Raw genomic sequence first — 23,250 nt, 5'->3', positions numbered from 1 at the left:
CCACAACTGCTGAGCCCGCATGCCACAACTACCGAAGCCTGCGCACCTAGAGCCTGTGCTCCGCAACAAGAGAAGTCACCGCAGTGAAGAGTAACCCCCACTCGCCACAACTAGAGAAAGCCCACGCGCAGCACCAAAGACCCAACACGGCCAAAAATAAATAAATTAATTAATTTAAAAAAAATAAATGGGATCACCTCATCTTGAAAAAAAGGGAAGCAGATACCTTAACTCTGTGTTCTCCTTCTCATCTTTCATTTATGGCTGGATTTCTTCCTAGGCAGAGGAAGTAGTTTATGCAAAGGCACAGAACTGTGAAAGGGCATAGCATATATGCACGTCCTTTTCACTATGTTACAAGCACCTAGAAGGCAGAGACAAAACAGAAATATTATTTGAAACCATGCAAATGCATAGATTTTCAGCAAGGGAAAAATGTACAGAAGGAATTAACAGTGTTCAAGGACAAAAATAATTTCGACAATTAGGAGGTAAGAGGATAAAGAGGAACCAGCAATGTAGACAGAGGAGAGGGCAGCCATATAATGTAGAATGAGGAAGAGGAGACTAAAAGAGGAAGGCATTTGCAGTGGAAAGAGTATTTCGACTGAGAAAAGTCTATTGGGTATGATCTAAGGTTGTAAATGAGAAATATAAAGGTCAAGTTTATTAGCATTTTTCTTTTACTATGATTGTTCTGGGAAGGATCTCTGAACCCAACTCTAATTGGATAAATTAGATTACAAAAAGTAGATAAAGCTTCTTGATTTACAAAGAAAAATATCTGCTCGTAACAATAGATACATACTTTATATATTTTGAGTTAACAGTAAAAAATACATACAAATTATGACCTCATTACACAGACAGATGTGTGTTTTCTGTTTGCATGCATCTGTGTATGTGTGTATGTGCAATATATTTGATTAAAAATATTTTCTCATGAAACAATACTTATTCTTACTACTTATAATATATTCTGTATTCTCTAATTGTTTCTATTTGATTTTTTAAATGCTGATGTATGATACACTAAATTGCTTTCATGATCTCATATTGAGTTTCAACCCTCAGTTTGCAAAATGGTATTTTAGACTTGGTTACTTTTCAAAGATAATTTTAGGCTTTCTACTATTAAAAATTTGGGGGCTATGATTTAATGACTTCCTTTCTCTGCGCTTATTGGCAGAGCCATTAGGGCATGTCTCTTGATGTCATCAAGGAGTAGGTACAAATTGGTAGTCTTCAGACTGACTTTTTGCCAGGTCAGGAAATGATGGGTAATATGAAGACATGATTGACAGAAGTAGAATTGGTGCTTGTCCTAGATTGTGTCATTTTTCTCCTTATTTAGCCACTTTCTCCATGGCAGATTGTCTTGTATACTACAATCCTCAGATACTAGAGCACATGAAGAACTATAAATAATATAGGGGTGAGTTCATCTTATAAACCCTACCTCCACCCAGTTACATCTCACAAATTATTTAATGGTCAGTTAAAAATGGTTATTTTTTAGGTGAGATATAGTATTGACTGAAACCTTGAAGTACCCCCTGCCCAAATGCTATAAAAGCTAAACCAACAAAACAGAATGAATACTACTAAAATATGGATGTATTTATTTTCATAAAAGTCTATTACCTATCAATTACATTTTGTATTTTTGAACCTTATTTTTTTTTTGAAAACGTTTACCATGTAACCTTCCTTGGCCTCTACATACTTACTTGTAAAATGAGCAAATTGATTCCCAGCCCTCTGGGATTTCACATGTAAGGAGTCAGAAGCTATTTTCAATATTTCACAAAACCTAATGTAAGTTATTTTATTGTTCTTTTTTTATTACATATTTTTTGGCTAATAAGATACAGGTATTTATTTAGATTTATAGATAAAATCTTCAAACATTTGAAGACCATGGGAAGAGAGGGAAATTTTTTAAAGGAGGTATCCTTTTGGTGATAACATTGCTGATCACTGACCTAGAGTTCTCCCAGGTGTCTTCTCACACTGAAAATGGTATCAGTCAATACAAACTGAAGGTTGTAGTGCTAGAAACTTTTTTTTATGATGACCGGTAATGTCCTTTTCCATTGGGAGTACAAATTACTTCATGTCACATCTTTCTCTTTTCTCGAACCAGTTTGCTTTCTCCCTCCATTCAAAATACTTGGCTTCTAAGCAGTATTTCTATGCACCTACATTTTTTTTTTTTTTTTTGCGGTACGCGGGCCTCTCACCTTTGTGGCCTTTCCCGTCGCGGAGCACAGGCTCCGGACACGCAGGCTCAGCGGCCCTGGCCCACAGGCCCAGCCGTTCCACGGCATGTGCGATCTTCCCAGACCAGGACACGAACCCATGTCCCCTGCATCGGCAGGTGGACTCTCAACCACTGCACCACCAGGGAAGCCCCAATGCACCTACATTTAAAAAAAAATCTTAGACTACATCTGTTGCTTTTAATATTCCACAATTAAAACAGGCAAGCCCTCTTTATTGGTTGGAATATTTTAAATATCTAAATGCTTTTTCCTTTGTTTCTAAAGGAAATAATTTCAGGGTTTTTATCTGGCTTGTCCTAATTTTTGACTTCAGTTATTATGTTAGGAACTCATAACACTGTTATGTGCTTTTCCTTTCTTTACCAAAAAGGAGGGAGGAAAGGAAGGAAATCACAGTAGTGTTATTCATAAGTAGGAAAATAATGGTAATAAAAACATTTATTTCTTGGCTGTAAAATATTTTCAGTCTCCATGTAAATGTAAGACCAATTGGATAATAGTTACTCAAAACTATTCCTATTATACAGTTATTCCTGTAATCCTATTATACAGTATCTTGCTATGTGTTTACTTCTCTTTATTCTTATTGAATTTGAGGCACTGTATAATAATGAAACATAAGAAACTCTTTCACTGAAATACTAAATGTTCATTTCACAAGTGATTATATGTATCTAGTACCCACAACTGTGACTTAATGGCTAGTTTTGTTCTTTGCTTATTCATGTGTTAAAATGTGGATTAAATATATTTAGTTAAGTAGGGTGACTATAGGTTTGTAATATTGTTTAAAATTCTGTTGTCTTAGCGTTTCTTCCTACATCATTACAACAAAATCAGTTACTTTTTTTAAAAAATATTTATTTATTTGGCTGCATCGGGTCTTAGTTGTGGCATGTGGGATCTTCATTGTGGCATATGGGATCCTCTGCTGCGGTGCCTGGGCTCCTCTCTAGTTGTGGCGTGCGGGCTCCAGAGTGTGCGGGCTCAGTAGTTGTGGCGTGCAGGCTCTCTAGTTGTGGCATGCGGGCGGCATGTAGGATCTTTGTTCCCCAACCAGGGATCGAACCCACATCGCCTGCATTGGAAGGTGTATTCCCAGCCACTGGACCACCAGGGAAGTCGCCAGAATAAGTTACTTAAAAGCTATTAAAGGATGGGAGGTTAGGGGAAGTTGGGGAAGTGAACTAAAGCAGCTAGAGTGGCTTTCTTTCTTTCTAACACATCTGATGAAAATTAAAATTACAATTATTTACGTTCTATGCACAATAAATGTTGCTTTCTTCATTTTCTTTAAAAAAGTGATTGGGGCTTCCCTGGTGGCGCAGTGGTTGAGAGTCCCCCTGCCGATGCAGGGGACGCGGGTTCATGCCCCGGTCCGGGGGGATCCCGCATGCCACGGAGCGGCTGGGCCCGTGAGCCATGGCCGCTGGGCCTGCGCGTCCGGAGCCTGTGCTCTGCAACGGGAGAAGCCACAGTGGTGAGAGGCCCGCGTACCGCAAAAAACCCCCAAACAAACAAAAAAACAAGCCATGGGAAACCAACCTTTTCTTTGTCTTTTCTTCTTTCTTTCCTCCTCCTTCCCTCCTAGCTTTTCTTTTCGTTTCTTTCTTTCTAAGACTGAAAGCATGGGCAATGCCCATAGTCATGGGGTAACAGGTTTTTAGGATGGCATCTTCACAAAAAAGCAGACTATCATCTAAATTAGTGTTCTTTTAAACAATTGTAGGTTGCAACCCAATAAATGACTCACAGGGTCAATAAGTGACCCACAGGGGTCAGCACATTTTTTAAAAATATGAATAGAATATAGTAGAATGGAAAATATCAGAGTACATCTAATATATTTCTTTACTAATTATATATTTTAAAAAATTTATTTATTTGTTATTGTAGAGTTGTACAACGTACTGTGGAAGCGAACATGAAGAAGCATAAATGGAAACGTTTAAATTTGCCATCTCCTCTTGGAGGAGTGTGTTCGGGAATGGCTGTGTGGGGAGTAGGGAGAGCTGGAGTATGGTGTTTTAGGACAAGGGAAAAACCTATCCAGATGTGTAATGCATTAAAGTCCATGACATATTTGGGGGTGAGGAGGATAACAAATAGTCAGCTGAGGCTGGAGTTGTAAGAAAATAAGGAGTGTTATTGATTAGAGAGAAAAATGAAATGGAAGAATAGGATGCTATTTTCACACATGGAGGTTTTAGACTTAAGTACTTGAGGTTGTCAGAATTTCAGGTAAGAACTCCAGAAAAAGCCGTGCAAAAGTAGGATGTAATGCAACAAGATTAACTATCCTGAATCACCTATAATGGGTCAACATTCTTATAAACTTACTTTATATTTCAGGTAACAGTGAAATCCATAAATTGAATCAGAAAGATGATAACATTGAAAGACAATAAAAGTATTCTAAGACATTAACTTTATCAAGAAATGTTCTTCAGTTGCATAACATGATAGCTTTGCTATTTTGAAGATACCTTGTATTTCTAAAATAACTTTTCTAAAAGTAAAAATGTGTATACAAATCTCGTTAAAACTAAAAAATATCTTGATGATCTTTTTTTAGCTCTTTGAGGAACACATAGGTACTTTGAAAGTCATGAATGGTTATTGGAAATTTTTATCAAATATTTTGTTATCAGTGTATGAGAGCTTATGGCATTAAACAAATATTATTAAGATAATAATCTGTTCATATTTAGAGTGACTTGATTCACTGGCATGAATAGAAATTGGAATTTATTGCCAAAATAGGCTGTTTTCATCAGTATTTATAAAATTGCTTAGGAATATTCATTTTTATAACTGTATTTGTAGATTTTCATTCATAGACCAAAATATGTTTTATATACACATTTAATACCTCTTTTTAGGTTCTGTGCTGTTCCATGTATTTGAGCTTTTTGGAGATCTAACTTTAGAAAACTGAGATATCATTGCAAAATAGACTTGGACACTTGGTGTCAAAAGCAGTGTTTCTCATCCTTTTTAAACCTATGCCCCTTTGATAAGTTAAAAAATCTCACACCATAACTGTAGTAATATTGAATTTTTTTTTCAAGTAACATATGCTTTATCCTCGACACTCCCACATAGAGATTCTCTTTCATTATGCTCTTCTAGACAGTCGTGCCTTAAGGAAGAGAATCACTAGTTTAAAGAAAGTAGCAAAATACCCTTGAAAGTTTTATTTTTCCTTATTTCTACATAGGAACTTGGATTACTAGAGAGAACTTTTTTCCTACATATCCATTCATTCATTCATTCAGCAAACATGGATTGAACCTGCTATTGCAAAGATGAAGATGATAGTCCACACAAAAAAAGTGTATGTGAATGTTAATAGCCGCATAATTTATATAGTAAAAAGACTAAAAACAATCCAAATGTCCATGAACATTTAAACAAAATGTGGTGTATCCATACAGTGAAAAATAGTTCATCAATGAAAGGAACAAACTACTGATATGAAAAGTAGTTTCATACAAAATGAATGAACCTCAAAATCATGCTAAGTTAAAGAAGCCAGACAGACACATAAGACTACATATTGTATGATTCCTTTATATAAGGTGTCCAGAAAAGGCAAATCTGTAGACAGAGAAAGCAGATCAGTGGTTACCTGGGGGTGGGAGTGAGGATCAACAGCCAGCAACCATGACAGAAGTGTACGAGGTAATGGAAATGTTCTAAAATTGGATTGTGGTGATGATTGTACAACTCTACAAATTTACTAAAAAATCAGCAAACTTTATGCTTACAGTGGGTGAATTTTATGGTATGTAAAACATACCTGAAGAAAAGATATTAGGGGCTTCCCTGGTGGCGCAGTGGTTGAGAGTCTGCTTGCTAATGCAGGGGACACAGGTTCGAGCCCTGGTCTGGGAGGATCCCACATGCCGTGGAGCAACTAGGCCCGTGAGCCACAACTACTGAGCCTGCGCATCTGGAGCTTGTGCTCCGCAACGAGAGAGCCCGCGATAGTGAGAGGTCCGCGCACCGCGACGAAGAGTGGCCCCCGCTTGCCACAACTGGAGAAAGCCCTCGCATAGAGGCGAAGACCCAACACAGCAAAAATAAATAAATTAATTGATGGACTTCTACCCCCAACATTTAAAAAAAAAAAGGATTTAAAAAAAGATTAAAAAAATTGTTCATCATAAAAGATGAGGATTATAGAACCATTACCCTCAGAGAGCTCACAGTTAGTAAATAAAGCAAAAATATAAACAAAGAATTATGTGCAGTGTTCTATGTATGCATATATGTAGTCCCATGAGAGCCTTAAGGAGGGAGCTTCAAATTGTGACTGAGAGTTGTTAGACAAGAAGAATTTTACATAGAAAATGATATTTATGATTAGCCATGTAAAATGAGTAAGGAGTTTGCCAGATGGAGAGGCTGTTTGTTGGCTTATTGATGGCATACAGGTTATTTTTCTATGCATTTTTTGGGGCTTCTTACATTTTTAATATCCTTGTACTGAAAGATGTAAATAATTACAAAATTTATGTATTGACAACTCTGGCTAAGGAAGCTAAACAAATAGCAAACTCATGTATTAATGTTTTAACAACAAAAGTTGATCATTCATGCTACTTAGGATATTCTGGCTTTTCGATCTTACTAAATTACCTGAGGCTTTTAATTAGCATAGTAATTTATAGTGGACTTTGGATAAACCTTCACATTCTTTCATTATATATGTGTTTGTATTTGTGTATAATATTTTTGCAAATAGCTATGAAGTTGTTGGGACGTAAATTCTTAAGTTGTTTGAACCTAACTACTTAATAGAAGTGTTTGGTATATTTTTCGGCCTAGGAGCATCATGAAAAAATGGCTGAGATGTAAAGTGCACTGTGAACCAAGAAGTTCTATACTGTTTTTGATCATGAGGATAATAAGACAAACACATATGCAATAGAAATGCTTAACTTGTATTTAAAAAAACCCTAGATTCATTTTCCCTTTGACTTAAATGTGAAATTTGAATATAGGTGAATAGTTCCATTTCTTACAATTATGGAAGACTACAAAACACTTAAAAGATGTATAGCAGTGGTCCCCAACCTTTTTTGGCACCAGGGACCGGTTTCACAGAAGACAGTTTTTCCATGGACTGGGGGGGCAGGGGATGGTTTGGGGATGATTCAAGCATCTTACATTTATTGTGCACTTTATTTCATTATATATTACAACGTAATAATAATAGAAATAATTATACAACTCACCGTAATACAGAATCAGTGGGAGCCCTGAGCTTGTTTTCACTTGACACTCACTGATAGGGTTTTGATATGAGTCTGCAAGCAGTTGATTTTTTATGGTCTCTGTGCAGTCAAACCTCTCTGCTAATGATAATCTGTATTTACTGCCACTCCCCAGCACTAGCATCACCGCCTCAGCTCCACCTCAGATCATCAGGCATTAGATTCTCATAAGGAGCGCGCAACCTAGATCCCTCGCGTGTGTAGTTCACAGTAGGGTTTGCACTTCTATGAGAATCTAATGCCACCACTGATCTGACAGGAGGCGCAGCTCAGGCAGTAATGCGAGTGATGGGGAGCGGCTGTAAATACAGATGAAGCTTTGATGGCTTGCTCGCTGCTCACCTCCTGCTGTGTGGCCCAGTTCCCTGGGGGTTGGGGACTCCTGCTGTATAGGATATGCAAATTATCAGGTACAAAATAAAACATATACTTAATATGGCTATAGACATAAAAGAAAGTATCAAAACCATGAGCAAAGAATAAGAAACTATCAAAATTGACTTTTAAAAATAACCAATTAGAAATTTTTAAATGACAATATAATTACTTAAATTAATATCTTAATCAATTAAACTGTAAGTTAGTTAGACCTTAAAAGAGAATTTATAAACTGGTAGTGTTGAAGTAGTAACTCAGAATGCAGCACAGAGATAGAGAGGAAAATACAAGGTATGTAAAAGACAGAACAAGAAGGTCGAGAAGTGATAGTTGATATCTGTTATTTGCTTTTTCCACTGCCCATTCCATATTTCCTTTGCCCTCAGCCAGTACCTTAGTTGGTGAGGGTTCTTTACTGGGTGGGATAACCGAAACTTTAATTCCTGAAGGGGCTGAATCCTTAGTAATTCTGTCTTTTTTTGATTGCTTTAGTTTTCCATTAACTTCTGTTACTGGTCATGGAAGTACTAGGATGTGTTCCAGGAAGTCTCCTGGGTGGCAGACACAATGCTCATTGCTACTGTTGTGTTATCTATTCCCCTTGGTAATCAGAATCACTTTAACCAGTAAACACCTTCTTTGCCTACTGGTTCAATGGTATGATGAGTCCAAAAAAGGCCAGGTGGCAGTCTCATCTTCCAATTCAACAGAACCATTGTTGTATTCCTATGAAAGAAGCATTTCCTCTTGAGGACTAACCAACAGGCAGAGCTCAAGGTGCAGGCTGAGTGGATTATTAGATATAATAGTGAAAGGAGCCACTCCTACTTCCACCCCTTCATTCCTAGACTGAGTTTTGGCTGTGGTTAGGATAGAACCAAATAATGGTCTCAATACTGCATTCTGAAAGACAGAACCCCAACCTTTGAGAGTTTTGTCTCCCAACTCATTTCAGTAAGCCTTTATGTTAGGCCATCTATTTCTGGGTAGGTGATAAAACCATTTTATTCCATAGATATGCTCATTGCTTTACCACCTTGAAAATGGATAAGGCATTCCAGTTGATAGTGGTGCTAGCAGAAGCATTATAAGCAGGGAAGGCACATCCATATAAAGAAAGCACTTGTTCCAAAGAGGACAAATCTCTGCCCCCTGCATCCAGTGCGTGCAACCTGCCGCTAGGTGGTTAGTCAGTTCCAATGAGGAATGATATCGTTTCTGGAGCTCATTGCTAGCCTCTGCTGCCAGGTAAGTAGCTGCATTATTTGATGCATAGTTTCATACCGGGTGCTAGAGGCTGTGTTGATTTGCACCAGTGATAATACCACATCTAGAATAGCAGCTGCCTTCAGGGTGACCATTATTGATTAAGTTTAACAATAATCCACACTCATTCTTTAAGATTCGTCCAACTTCTGCACAGACTAACCAGATGAGTTAAATGGAGATGTGATAGATAGCATCATCCCTGGTGGTGGCACTAACCTCTGAAGTTCCCCTAGGGTTATGTTTGTGCTTTTGGCTTACTATCTTGATAGGGAGAAATTCCAGAACTTCCACTAGCCCTTCCTCTCCTGGGTCAGAGTCAAATGTGGAGATTCCACCAGTAGCCCAGTATTTCTATTCCAGTTATACATTCCAGAACTGGAAATATAATCATAGTGTGAGCCTGTGAACCAACTGGGTCCACTGAGTTAAACCTGGGCTAATATTCCATCTATCACTTGAACAACTGTAAATCTCCATTTTGACTGCGGGACCAAATGGCATTTGGAGTCTTCACAAATTTGCATCAGTTCAAAGTATGTGGTAGGCATAATTCTAAGGTGCCCTCCAAAATCCCTTCCCCCTGATATACACATACTTTCTCTCAGTTATTCAATCAAACACTAACCTAGGTGCTGCTATAAAGGATTTTGCAGGTATAATTAAGGTCTCAAATCAATTGACTTTAAGAAAGTGAGATTATTCCAGGTAAGCCTGACTTACTCATGTGAGCCCTTAAAAGGGAATGAGCTATTCCTGAGGAGAGAGATTCAAAGCATAAATACTCACAAGGTTGTACAACCATCACCACTATCTAATTCCAGAACATTCATCACCCCAAAAAGACCCTGTACCCATTAGCAGTCACTCCTCATTCCTCCCTCCCCCCAGGCCCTGCCAACCACTCATCTGCTTTCTGTCTCTGTGGACTTGTCTGTTCTAGACATTTCATATAAGTGGAATCACACAGTTTTGTGGCATTTTATGTCTGGTGTCTTTCACTTAGAGCATTATATCTTCAATATTCATCCATGTTTTAGCATGTATCAATACTTCATTCTTTTTTTATGGCTGAACAATGTTCCATTGTACATATATACCATATTTTGCTTATCCATTCATCAGTTAATGGACATTGGGTTTGTTGCCACTTTTTTGACTATTATGAGTCCCAGTTTGTGTTATGTGTACAAGTTTTTGTGTGCATGTATATTTTCAGTTTTCTTGGTTATATACCTCGGAGTGGAATTGCTGGATCTTAAGGTAACTCTATGTTTAACTTTTTAAGAACTGCCAGACTGTTTTCCAAATTACAGTGCGGCTGTACCATTTTGTATTCTCACTCTTCACGGCTTTTAAATTCTGTGTCTTCAATCTTCATCTGTAAAAAGAAAGGGTACACTTGAGGTTTTGCTGAGGGGAAGTGTGGGGTAGAATGAAAGGAGGGTATTACACTGAAACATGTTTTTCCTATCTAGTTCTAAATATTAAATGTAGCATTTTTTTCCCTAGAAATTTTAGGGAAACAGACTAATTAGTAAAAATTCAGACGTCAGTGAGAACTTTTACCAGCTTTTTTATCTTGATGATTTGACAGTTCTGTTTTACTTCTTACAGAAAAGCTCGCAGAGGCTCAGCGCAGGTTTGCTACACTTCAGAATGAACTTCAGTCATCACTGGATGCACAGAAAGAAAGCACTGGTGTTACTACACTGCGACAACGCAGAAAGCCAGTCTTCCACCTGTCCCATGAGGAACGTGTCCAACATAGGAATCTTAAAGACCTTAAACTGGCCTTCAGCGAGTTCTACCTCAGTCTTATCCTGCTGCAGAACTATCAGGTACTTCAGTTCTTACCGTGGAGGATAGAACCTTTAAGTGATTGAGAAATTAAAATAAATGGAATTTCCTTGAGCTCTACTAATGGGTCAATCCAAAAAGGGAAATTCTTAGCATGTCATTATTCTTTCTGTTCTTATTGGGATTTCAAATGTTCTTAATTGGCTAAAAACCAGGTTATCAGAGATGGTAAAATAATGTTAACAAGACTTCTGTTTTTGAAGATCAGTTTTCCAAAACCTTTTTGTACAGTATTCAGGAGTAGCCCTTGACTCAAAGAGTAATAGTTTGCTTCCTATTTTTAGAGGCATCTCTAAGTAATGAGTAGAAATAAGAAGTAATGTATGTCTACCCAACCGCTGCTGGCTATGTAAGAACTTTTATATTCCACCACAGCAAAATTTCCATGAAAGCAGCTGTATAGTTAACTTTCCTGCAACTAACACTAATAGTGTAAAAGATACTGACTTTTCAACTTTCCACTGAGAACCCTTTCAGTTTTATTATCCACAGGCTGCAATATGACTGTATTTAAAATAAAAACTAAAACAAAACTTGGGAAAGAAAAGAAATTTTAAAACCCAACCTAAAAAGTTGAATTACCATGTATGCTAAATTATGGAAATGCTTGGCATTTATTCATTTGTAATTCTTTATAGATTTGTTCACATAGTTAAATCTATAAAGAATATATTGAAAAACAGATTATTCGTTAAATAATAAACATTTAAATAGGCAAAAGCATCTCCCTAATCTTTAAAGAGACCTTATGTGCTATTATTTTTCCATTTTATTCTTTTGATTATCACTTCTAATCTGGTTAAGATCATCACAGGATCATACACTATATAAAAACTAGAGGTTATATAATACAAGTATTACCATGGGTAAATATTGGAATTTTAAAATAAAAAGTAATTATAGGGCTTCCCTGGTGGCACAGTGGTTGAGAGTCCGCCTGCCGATGCAGGAGACACGGGTTCGTGCCCCGGTCTGGGAAGATCTGACATGCCGCAGAGTGGCTGGGCCCGTGAGCCATGGCCGCTTACCTTGCACGTCCAGAGCCTGTGCTTCGCAACGGGAGAGGCCACAGCAGTGAGAGGCCTGCGTACCGCCAAAAAAAAAAAAAAAAGTAATTGTAGTGCCGTATCTGTAGTAATCTAAGTTTAATGCATGTACTTATTTCCATCTTTCCCTTTCATAATTCTGCTTTCTTTTTTGGTGATTTAATATTTTAACATTCAAAGAAGAACTCAGAAAATAACTTTAGAAGAATAGGAAAGTAATTATATAAGATATATATGATGGGAAATTCCTTTCCTTTGAAATTTACCCATAGCTTTATAATTTATCTTTAAAAAGAAACAGAAATGTGTTTCTTCTTGCTTATAGTGATTTAAAATATTAACATTTCATATTTTATTAATTATGCTTATGCATTACAGGGAAATACCCTTGTTAAATTTTACTTTATTAACTTTGCCAGAAGTTTTTGTTTTGGGTCATTATAAAAAGCTTCTTGAAAATAATTGTTAATTATAAAAGTTCTGATCTGTCCTTTATCCTTTGAGACTGTCTATCCTGTAAGAATACATTTATTTTGAAAATGATGAGAAAGGAGAATGAATTGAAAGCAGTCTCCAAATCATGGTGTATACACGCAAGGAGAGTTTAAGATGACCCATTAAAGTATGAAAAAAAATATTAACAAACAGGCAAGCAAGCAAAACCTAATTCGGAGTGACTGCTCAATTTTTTTTTTTACTGATGGTGATATATGATCAAATTTGGGAGACCTCTGATTTAAAGAACCTTGCAAATCCACAGTTTCGTGCTTTTTTGTCTGTTGATTAAAGAACAACAGGATTTGAGAATATAGAAAAGTATAGTATTTTGATATTGTAGAAATGCAGGAAAAGTACAAGCTCCTACCCGTTATCAGCAAAACCCTGTAAGTATGATCACTTCTTCTTTTCCACTGACTCTTTGCACACCCATCCCCAAACAGAATGGATGGAAACAAAATAAAAGTTAAGAAAAATAGATGATTATCCATTTCCTGTGCTTGTTCATACATGCTTGCATAGGAGGGGGAAATACATAGCTATACCAGGCCTGCAAAAAGCAAAGAACTAATAAATGTATTCAGTTCATGATAAATCCAGAGGATTTTCTGAATATATGCTTTTGATCAAAGAAGCAAAATAACATAAATTAACTATTTTGAAAACAGTTGTACATAGGAAAATGGAAATAAAAATGTTTTGAGTTTGAGACTTCCATTAATTTACATGAAATAGAAATAATAGGGTTCATAATCCAGAGTTTCTTTGTATTACTGATAGCATACTACCTTGAAATGAATAAATGAAATAAGAAAGAAGAGTCTTATCTTTTTATAGTACAAGCTTTTATGAAAGCATTGCCATTTCCCTCGGTACTCAATCTTCAGTGAACTCAGTCAACACAAAGGGCTTATTATTTTTCATCTTCTCTCATGGTGGTGGAAATTATAGTAGTGTTTCTCATTTCTTTCTGTAGAATCTGAATTTTACAGGGTTCCGAAAAATCCTTAAAAAGCATGACAAGATCCTGGAAACATCTCGTGGAGCAGATTGGCGAGTGGGTCATGTAGAAGTAGCCCCGTTTTATACATGCAAGAAAATCAACCAGCTCATCTCTGAAACTGAGGTATGGGAATCTCACTTATATACCACATATTTTCAATAATATTAATGTCTTATTTTTAATGAAATAACTCCTCATTTTTATTCTCCTTTTGTTATTAGTTGCTTGCTTTAAATACATACATTCTTACTCATGATTTTTTCTTTTGCTTTATTCAGTATATATTCACCAGGGGGTTATCAGAATACCATATGTATAAATGGTTCAGAATTATTTATGCAATACTCAAGTTCAGTATAACCTGTGTCAAAAGTTAACAATGTGTCTTTTAGGCTGTAGTGACCAATGAACTTGAAGATGGTGACAGACAAAAAGCTATGAAGCGTTTACGTGTTCCCCCTTTGGGAGCTGCTCAGGTTCGTATTTGTTTCCAGTTGTTTGGTTGGTTCATTTTACCTATTTAATAATCAACATGATCTGTTAGCTGATAAAATATACCAGTTTCATTACTTTAAAAGCGGTTTCAGCCAAAGTTTATAAGTGTTTATTACTATTGCTATTTTCACTTTAAAAAATTAGTTGCCAGATCTCACTTCATAATAAATTGTAATGTCTTCCCACCTTTCTCTTCTTATCCTGTACTACTTCTCTTGTTTATTCTTACTGACATGCTAACTTCGTCAGACCAAATGATTAAGATGAGATATTTATCTGATGATATGGGAGTGGGAGGGCTTCAGATAGTCTGGGCTACTACATACTTTCCTCTAAAATGCAATAGTTGTGCCTAAAAAAGCATTTGTTAAATGATATCTACATAGTAGTTATACCAAAAGACATTTAAGTGATATCTTCTGTGTCATAAACTAAATCTCAGTAAATTTAAAAGGATTTAAATCATAGAAAATATGTTCTGTGACCAGAATGGAATGGAAATGAATAACAGAAAGATCTTCCTCATCCCAATAAAAGGTATTTATGAAAAACCTAAAACTAATATCATACTTAATGATGAAACACTGAATACTTTCTCCCTAACTAGGGACAAAAAAGTATATTCACTCTTACCACTTCTATTCAGCATTGTACTGGAGATTATGGCCAGTGTAGTAAGGTAAGAAAAAGAAATAAAAGCATTTAGATTAGAAAGAAAGAAGTAAAACTGGTGGGGTTTGTTTCGTTTGTTTTTTTTTGCCGATGACATGATGACCTATTTAGAAAATCCAGTGACTCTATAGAATAGCTACTAGAGCTAATTACTGACTTTATTAGCAAGGTTGCAGAATACAAGATCAATACATAGATATTTAGGGTTAAATCTGACAAAAGATGTGCAATACTTTTACATTGAAAACTATAAAACACTATTGAGAAATTAAAGAAGACAGATACATGAGAGAAGTTGGAAAACCCAGTATTTTTAAAATATCATTTCTTCCTAAATGGATTCATAGATACAACACAAACTAACTCAAAATCTCAACAGGGCTTTTAAAAAATAATTATTAAGCAAATTTTTAAATTTATATGAAAGTACAAAGGACCAAGAATAGCCAGAACAACTTTGGAACAACTAAGTTGAAGGATTAACACTATGTGGTATCAATCTTATTAAAGCTGTGGTAATCAAGACAGTGTGTTATTAGTGTCAGGATAGGCAGATAGATTAATGGAACAGAATAGAGAATCCAAAAGTAGACCAATAAATATATGAACAATTAATTTTCAATAAATATGCAAAGGCAGTTCACTGGAGAAAGGATAGTCTTTTCAACAAATGGGGCTGGAGCAATTGGCTTTCATATGCTAAAAAAAAAACCAAATGCACAACTTCCGTACATTCTTCATACCATGTATAGAAATTAATTTTACATGTACCATTGACCTAAATGAAAACCTAAAACTACAAATTTTTGAAGAAAATATAGGAGAAAGTCCTGGTGACTTTGGGTTATGCAAAGATTTTTTAGAAATGACACCAAAAGCACTTCACCAAGATTAAAAACTCCTGCTCTTCAAAAGACAACGTTAAGAGAATGAAAAGCAACAGACTAGGAGAAAATATTTTAAAAATATATCTGATAAAAGACTTGTACCCAGAACATATAAAGAACTCTAGTACTCAATAATAAGAAAACAAACAACCCAACTTAAAAATGATCAGAAGATCTTAACCAAAGATGTCTGGGTGGCAGATAAGCATGTGAATAGATGCTTAGTATCATTAATAGGGAAATGCAAATTAAAACCACAGTGGGATAACACACACCTATTAGGATGACTGAAATTAAAAAGATTGACATACTGAATCTTGGAGGACCAAGAACTCTGATATCGCATATGCTGCTGGTGGAATATAAAATGATGTAACCACACTGGAAAATAATTTGGCAGCTTCTTAAAAAGTTAAACCTTCACCTGCAGTGAGATCTAGCCATTACACTCCTTAGTATTTACCCAAGACAAATGAAGCATATGTTCATATAAAAACAAACATTCATAGCAGCTTTATTCATAATAGCCTAGAACTGGTAACAACCCAAATGTCTATCAGTAGGTGAATAGGTAAACAATGTGGTATATCCATACAATGGAATACTACTCAGCAATAAAAAAAATAAACTTTGATATATGGAACAACATGATGCATCTCAAAATAATTATTCTGAAAAAATAAGCCAGACCAAAAAAGAATATGTATATTATGGTTTTGTTTACCTAAGACTCTGGAAAATGCCAACTAATGTATAGTGGCAGAAAGCAGGTTTGCAGTTGCCTGGAGGTGGGATGGGATATGGTAAGAGGAAAAGAATTACAGAAGGCCAAAAGGAAACTCTTGGGGATGATAGACAATGTTCATTGCCTTGGTTATGGTGATAGTTTCATAGGCGTTTACATATGTCAAAATATCAGATTTTGTACGCCTTAAATATGTACAGTTTATTGTATGTCAATTTAGTCAGAAAAACAGTTAAAAAAAAACACACATGAGGCTTCCCTGGTGGCACAGTGGTTGAGAGTCCACCTGCCGATGCAGGGGACACAAGTTCGTGCCCCTGTCTGGGAAGATCCCACGTGCCGCGGAGCGGCTAGGCCCGTGAGCCATGGCCGCTGAGGCTGCGCGTCCGGAGCCTGTGTTCCACAACGGGAGAGGCCACAACAGTGAGAGTCCCGCGTACTGCAAAAAAAATAAAAAAACAAAAAAAACATAGGCATATTATAGTCACACTGCTTGAAAATTAAAGAATTAAAAGAATTAAAAATTAAAGAAAAATCTTAAAAGCATCCAGAGAGGAAAGACACAAATTTTATACTTTAAATATGTGCAGTTCATTGTATGTCAGTTATATTTCATAACAAAAAAAACATAGGCATATTATAGTCACACTGCTTGAAAATTAAAGAATTAAAAGAATTAAAAATTAAAGAAAAATCTTAAAAGCATCCAGAGAGGAAAGACACAAATTTTATACTTTAAATATGTGCAGTTCATTGTATGTCAGTTTATATATAAAGCTGTTAAAAATAAGGAAATTAATTTTGAAAAATTAAGTCTTTAGGACTGCATGTAGAAGGGATAGAGCTAAAGAAAGCATGGAAATGGTTATCTATGGTAAGGAGGGAAGGATTTTGGATCTGGAAGGGGTAAGGATTTCAAAGAAATGGAAATGTGCTCTTCTAAAGATGGGTGATAGGTTTAGGTACCTTTTATTATTGTCTCTAATAACCCAAATACATTATTTATATGTATATGTGTGTGTATACACACACACACACACACACACACACACACACACACATCCTTTTGTAAATATGGTAAATTACACAATTTAAAAATTTTTTTTGAAAAAGACAAATGACCATCTTCCTTCTGAATGCTTTCAGTTCTAAACTAATATACAGTTATCTATTACTGATGAATAATAAGTCAGAGGAAGTCTCAGTGTTTTTATTCATTTAAAGATTTTTAGAAAACATTTGAAGAATCTTAAATGTAATATCACGTACTACAATTTCTTTTATAACATTCATAGCAAATATTTAAATTGATAAGATCATCTCTCCATATTTCTCATCTATTTATGTTTAAAGTATCAGGCACTTTCTTTTATTTATTTTGGAAAGCAGTAGATTTCTTTTTATTATTTTCTAAATTTAAAATTACATTTATAATAGAGAAAAATAATTTTTGCATGTACACATCCTGGAGATTCTTTTTTTTTTTTTTTTGGCTGCATTGGGTCTTTGTTGCTGCATGTGGGCTTTCTCCAGTTGGGGCAGTTGGGGGCTACTCTTCATTGCGGTGTGTGGGCTTCTTATTGCAATGGCTTCTCTTGTTGCGGAGCACGGGCTCTAGGCATGTGGGCTTCAGTAGTTGCAGCACGTGGGCTCAGTAGTTGTGGCATGAAGGCCCTAGGGGGTGTGGGCTTCAGTAGTTGTGGTGTGAGAGCTCTAGAGCACAGGCTCAGTAGTTGTGGCACACGGGCTTAGTTGCTCCATGGCATGTAGATTCTTCCATGACCAGGGCTCAAACCGGTGTCCCCTGCATTGGCAGGCGGATTCTTAACACTGTGCCACCAGGAAAGCCCCCATCCTGGAGATTCTGACATGAGTGTATGTTTAAAAATTCACTTTAAGGTAACTCCAATATAATATTGTAAGTACTCAGAAAATGAGTATTCTTATTTTTATCATTGTCTCTAATTATATAGTACCAAATATGTGAACTCTAACTGAGTAATACTGACTTACAAAATTTAAATATGTACACACTGTAAAAGTGAAATTGCACTTTAATCTCTCCTATAAGAAAACTCAGTATATATATAATTTGATGCCTGAGATTCTAATTCTCTTTATTTAGTGACACAGATTTCTGTAAAATAATTAGAATAAACTGGCACTTCAATTCTAGTGTTATTGGATAATGAAGGATGATTCCCTGGTCCAGATTTACAAAACTTCAGATCATAAAATATGTTCATGGTAGAACTTTGAGGCTTATAGTGCTAATTTATTACACCGTATACTAAATGTATTCAATATTTTGCCCTTTACTCAAAATGCTATTTTTCCGTCCACAGCCTGCACCAGCATGGACTACTTTTAGAGTTGGCCTATTTTGTGGAATATTCATTGTACTGAATATTACCCTTGTGCTTGCCGGTGAGTAGTTTAAATTTTGAATTAAATTATTACTAATCTGCTTATGTCATATTCTGTCCCTCTACCAAAGTTACTACCAAACTACCAAAGCTACTGAAAGAGAAATCTGTCAGGGCTAAGTTTTTTGCTTTTATAAATGATGGGAGGGTGGGTGTTGGTTATTTTGGTTTGTTTTCCCCTTTGGATATAACTATCCCTTTAAACATTGCTAGATTGTGACTCCTTATTCTCCATCATTTTCAGCGTTTAGTTATCAATAACCTCGGCTCCCTTGATCACAGATGAGAGTAAATAAGATTTTACAAAATTTATGCACTAAGGTCATTTACTTTGCTTTTTGGAGACTTTCTCACATCCTTTCCAGAACCTATTTACAATTACTTTGCATATAATTTTAAGAAAATTAATTATATAATATTCTATTCTATAGCAGTTAAAAATTGTAAAGAGGTCGGAGGAATTGCTAGAAACAAGTACATTCCCAACCTCAAGAAATGATGTAACAACAAGGGAGGCATAATCTTACTAAACCTCCCAAAAGAATTTGACTTACCTCTCAGCATCATTTTGACATTGTGGATCATTCCTTCTTGAAACTCTTCAGTTGATTTTGATGGGAAACCACACTCTGCTGGTTTTCTTATTAAACTTTGCTGGCAGTTTTTTCCCAGGCTCCTTTCTAGCTTTCTTTTGGCATCTAAATGTTAAGAAGTACCATTGGGTTCAGTCCTCAGATCTTTCTCTGTCTACATTCATTTCCTAGCTAGGCAATCTTATTGAAGCCTATGGCTATAAATATCATCTATATGCTAATAACTCCCAAATTATATACTGTTTCCTCTGAATGATATCTAATTGGTTACTTAGATGTCTAATAGGCATCTTAAACTTATGTGGACAAATTAATTTTATCGCTAAATATGCTTTCTCTTCCATATAGCATCACCTCTCATCAGTTTCTCAGGCCAGAAACCTTTAGCCTCTCTTTTCCCTCATACCCCATCTCCAGTCCATCAGCAAATCCTGTTGCTCTGTCTTCAAAACATGCTCTGAATCTGACCACCTCCACCAGTGCCATCCTTGTCTAGCAACCATTTCTTTCTTAGTACACTGAAGCAGCCTCCTGAATTTGTCTCCATACAGCCACTCTTGCCTCTCTATAGTCACCAGTGTCTTTTTGATGCAAGTTAGATCACATCACTCTCCTCTTCAAAATCCATTAAATGGCTTCTCTTACAATAAAATTGAAAGTTCCTACTATGGTATGCAAGATCTCGTCCCTTTGGGCCTTTCTAACTTCATATTCTGTCATCCTCCCCACACTCAGTTTCACTTGGTTTCACTGTTTCCATCCACATTTGTTTTGTTACTATTCCTTGAACACACCAAGCTCATTCCCATCTATGAGCCCTTTCAGTTGCCTAAAAGGCCCTTCCCTAAGATGTCTACATAGCTTACTCCCTCACTTCATGTAGTCTCTACTCAAATGCCACCTCCTTAGTAAGGCCTTCCCTGATCAGCCTACCCTAAAATAGCCTGTTCTATTGCTTTAGCCTACATTAGTTTTCTTTGGAGCACTTGTGACGTATTTTGTTTCAAATTATCTGCTTTCCCATTGGAATATAAATTCCTTAATGCCTTGGCCTTTGTCTCTCCTGTTCACCATTGTATATCCAGCACCTAAAACATTGCCTGGGATATAGCAGGGTTCAAAAAATGTTGGTTGAAGTTTGAGTGGATGGAACAGAAGGACAGAGATGAAATTAAATGATATACAGAAAACACACAAACAGCAAAAAAACACATATCTCAAAGATTCTTGAATTTGAGGGCTTTTACTTTAAGGGCAGATAATCCTGGTATACCCCAAGAGTCTGTGTACTTGGGGCTTCCCTGGTGGTGTAGTGGTTAAGAATCCACCTGCCAATGCAGGGGGACATGGGTTCGAGCCCTGGTCCGGGAGGATCCCACATGCCACGGAGCAACTAAGCCCGTGCGCCACAACTACTGAGCCTGTGCTCTAGAGCCCGCAAGCCACAACTACTGAGCCCACATGCCACAACTACTGAGCCCACGTGCCACAACTACTGAAGCCCGCATGCCTAGAGCTCGTGCTCCACAACAAGAGAAGCCACCGCAATGAGAAGCCCTTGCACCTCAACAAAGAGTAGACCCCACTCGCCACAACTAGAGAAAGCCCGCACGCAGCAATGAAGACCCAATGCAGCCAAAAATAAATAAAAATAAATAAACTTATTTTTTAAAAAAAGAGCCTGTGTATTTGTGCTTATAATAACTGTGAGTCATTAATAAAGGATTAAATTCTGTTCAGTGAAGTCTGCACAGAAAATGACTTAGAAATAGATGTTATTGTATAAATATCCATTATAATCTGTTTTGGACTTTTAGTAATTATAATGCTGTTTGAACAAGGAAGGTTTGTATCACTGTCACACTTAAACTATTCTCGATTCCAGGGACTATGTATTTTTCACTTTTGTATTTCAAGTTCCTAACGCAGTGCCAGACATATAGATGTTCAAGAAGTAATTTACTGAATTCATTATTCCTCATAAACATTCTTCTTAATTAAGATTGTCAAATTGCATATTATGAAATTATAGCCCAGGTTGTAATGGCTTTTAGATAGTGTGTGAACTTTACGTATTAACAGTGTATTTTCATATGTATGTTTAGAGTTCTCCTTCCCACCAATTTTACTAAAAATTAACTCTGTTATTGTCTACTGTAAGCTCATGTTTTAATATTGGTATACTTTATGTTCATATTTAAATCTAGCTCTGTGTCTTCAGGGATGAATGCAGTTTACTTATATAGAATGCATGGAAATACTACAATAAAAAGCCCAGCCCTAGATTATCAAGCTAGCTGTTATGGAAAGAACACTGACTTATCTACAAAAGGCCTTGCCTGGTTGCAGTCCCAGCTCAACTGTTTCTTAATTGTTTTGGCTTTAAAGACATGACTTAACTTCTCTGAAACAATTTCCTCATTTGTTAAATGAGCTTAATACCTTACAAGAACAGGGTTGTATTAGAATTCATTCAACAAGTAAATTTTATGTATCTATGATTATGCTTGATAATCTTGAGTCTAAAGATAGATAAGAGAATTCCTTTCCTTATGAAGCTTATTACACAAGGGAGATTAAGACATATTAAAACAATAATAATACACTGCAAAATAGAAGTGTTTTCTAAGCGGCTCAAGAGAACAAGTGATTACTTTCAAATGAGAGCATCAGGGAAGACTTTACTCATCTGTGTGTGAAATTTTTTCTTTTCTTTCCAAGATGAGCATGGTGTTATCATCATCACCATCATTAAATAAGACATAAGAATAGATAAATAAACTTCATTCTTTTTATGTGAATGAATTGAAATGAAGTTTTCTTAAATTCCGGGGCAAGTTGGGGTTTTGTTTTCTTTCGTATGTATAGCCTACATTTTTGTGAGATGATCTGACTTATTTTCTAATGTGTGTGCTTTATGCATTTAGTGTTGCGTATGTATGTTCTCTCACCTCAGAACCTGTCTTTGTTTAATCTTTGTGTGTCTGTTGGGGGAGGCAGGGTAAATACAGTTAAAGCCAGCTGTCTATCCTTATTTATCTCCCAGTGGTTGTGTAAATGATAACAGAGTTGAAAATTGAGAGAGAAACACCGCAGTAGTAATGCATGTACAATCATGATTCTTTTTTTTTCAAACATTCACATTAAAAAAAATAATGTGTGGGCTTCTCTGGTGGCGCAGTGGTTGAGAGTCCACCTGCCGATGCAGGGGACACGGGTTCATGCCCCGGTCTGGGAAGATCCCACGTGCCGCAGAGTGGCTGGGCCCGTGAGCCATGGCCACTGAGCCTGCGCGTCCGGAGCCTGTGCTCCGCAACGGGAGAGGCCACAACAGTGAGAGGCCCGCGCACTGCAAAAAAAAAAATAATAATAATAATAATGTGCATAATTGCTATGGTTTCTCAAGGGGACATGACCTGATATTTAATAATTTGTCTGAAATTCACGTATTCCAGATATTTAGTGTTATGAAGATGAAAAGTTACCTGTTCAGATTTTTAAAAACTTGTTCTTATAGTTTCCTAGTAACTGTACTTAATTGATATAATAATAATACATCATATTTCACTTTCTGGTTTGACAAAGACAAGAGTTTGACCATTTAAACTGCCTGTAAGGGAACCCTTCTACATTGTTGGTGGGAATGTAAATTGGTACAGCCACTATGGAGAACAGTATGAAGGTTCCTTAAAAACTGAAAAAAGAGCTACCGTATGATTCAGCAATCCCACTCCTGGGCATATACACAGAGAAAACCATAATTAGAAAAGATATATGCACCCCAATGTTTATTGCAGCACTATTTACAATAGCC

At 36.3% G+C, this 23,250-nt stretch overlaps 1 protein-coding gene across 1 annotated transcript in view; it reads left to right on the top strand.

Annotated features, from left to right (window-relative positions):
* XPR1 (xenotropic and polytropic retrovirus receptor 1) overlaps positions 1-23,250 on the top strand; it is a 191,037-nt gene that overhangs the window by 114,495 nt on the left and 53,292 nt on the right. Inside the window, exons 4-7 of the mRNA XM_024758812.1 lie at positions 10,829-11,052; positions 13,592-13,741; positions 14,011-14,094; positions 18,763-18,844. Of these exons, the coding sequence (XP_024614580.1) occupies positions 10,829-11,052; positions 13,592-13,741; positions 14,011-14,094; positions 18,763-18,844 (540 nt within the window). The remainder of the gene's footprint in view (positions 1-10,828; positions 11,053-13,591; positions 13,742-14,010; positions 14,095-18,762; positions 18,845-23,250) is intronic.

Source organism: Neophocaena asiaeorientalis, unplaced genomic scaffold (genome assembly GCF_003031525.2).
Source record: "Neophocaena asiaeorientalis asiaeorientalis breed wild unplaced genomic scaffold, Neophocaena_asiaeorientalis_V1.1 scaffold182, whole genome shotgun sequence".
Classification (NCBI taxonomy): Eukaryota; Metazoa; Chordata; class Mammalia; order Artiodactyla; family Phocoenidae; genus Neophocaena; species Neophocaena asiaeorientalis.
The sequence above is the reverse complement of the archived record's forward strand: the minus strand, read 5'-3'. Positions and strand labels throughout refer to the sequence as shown.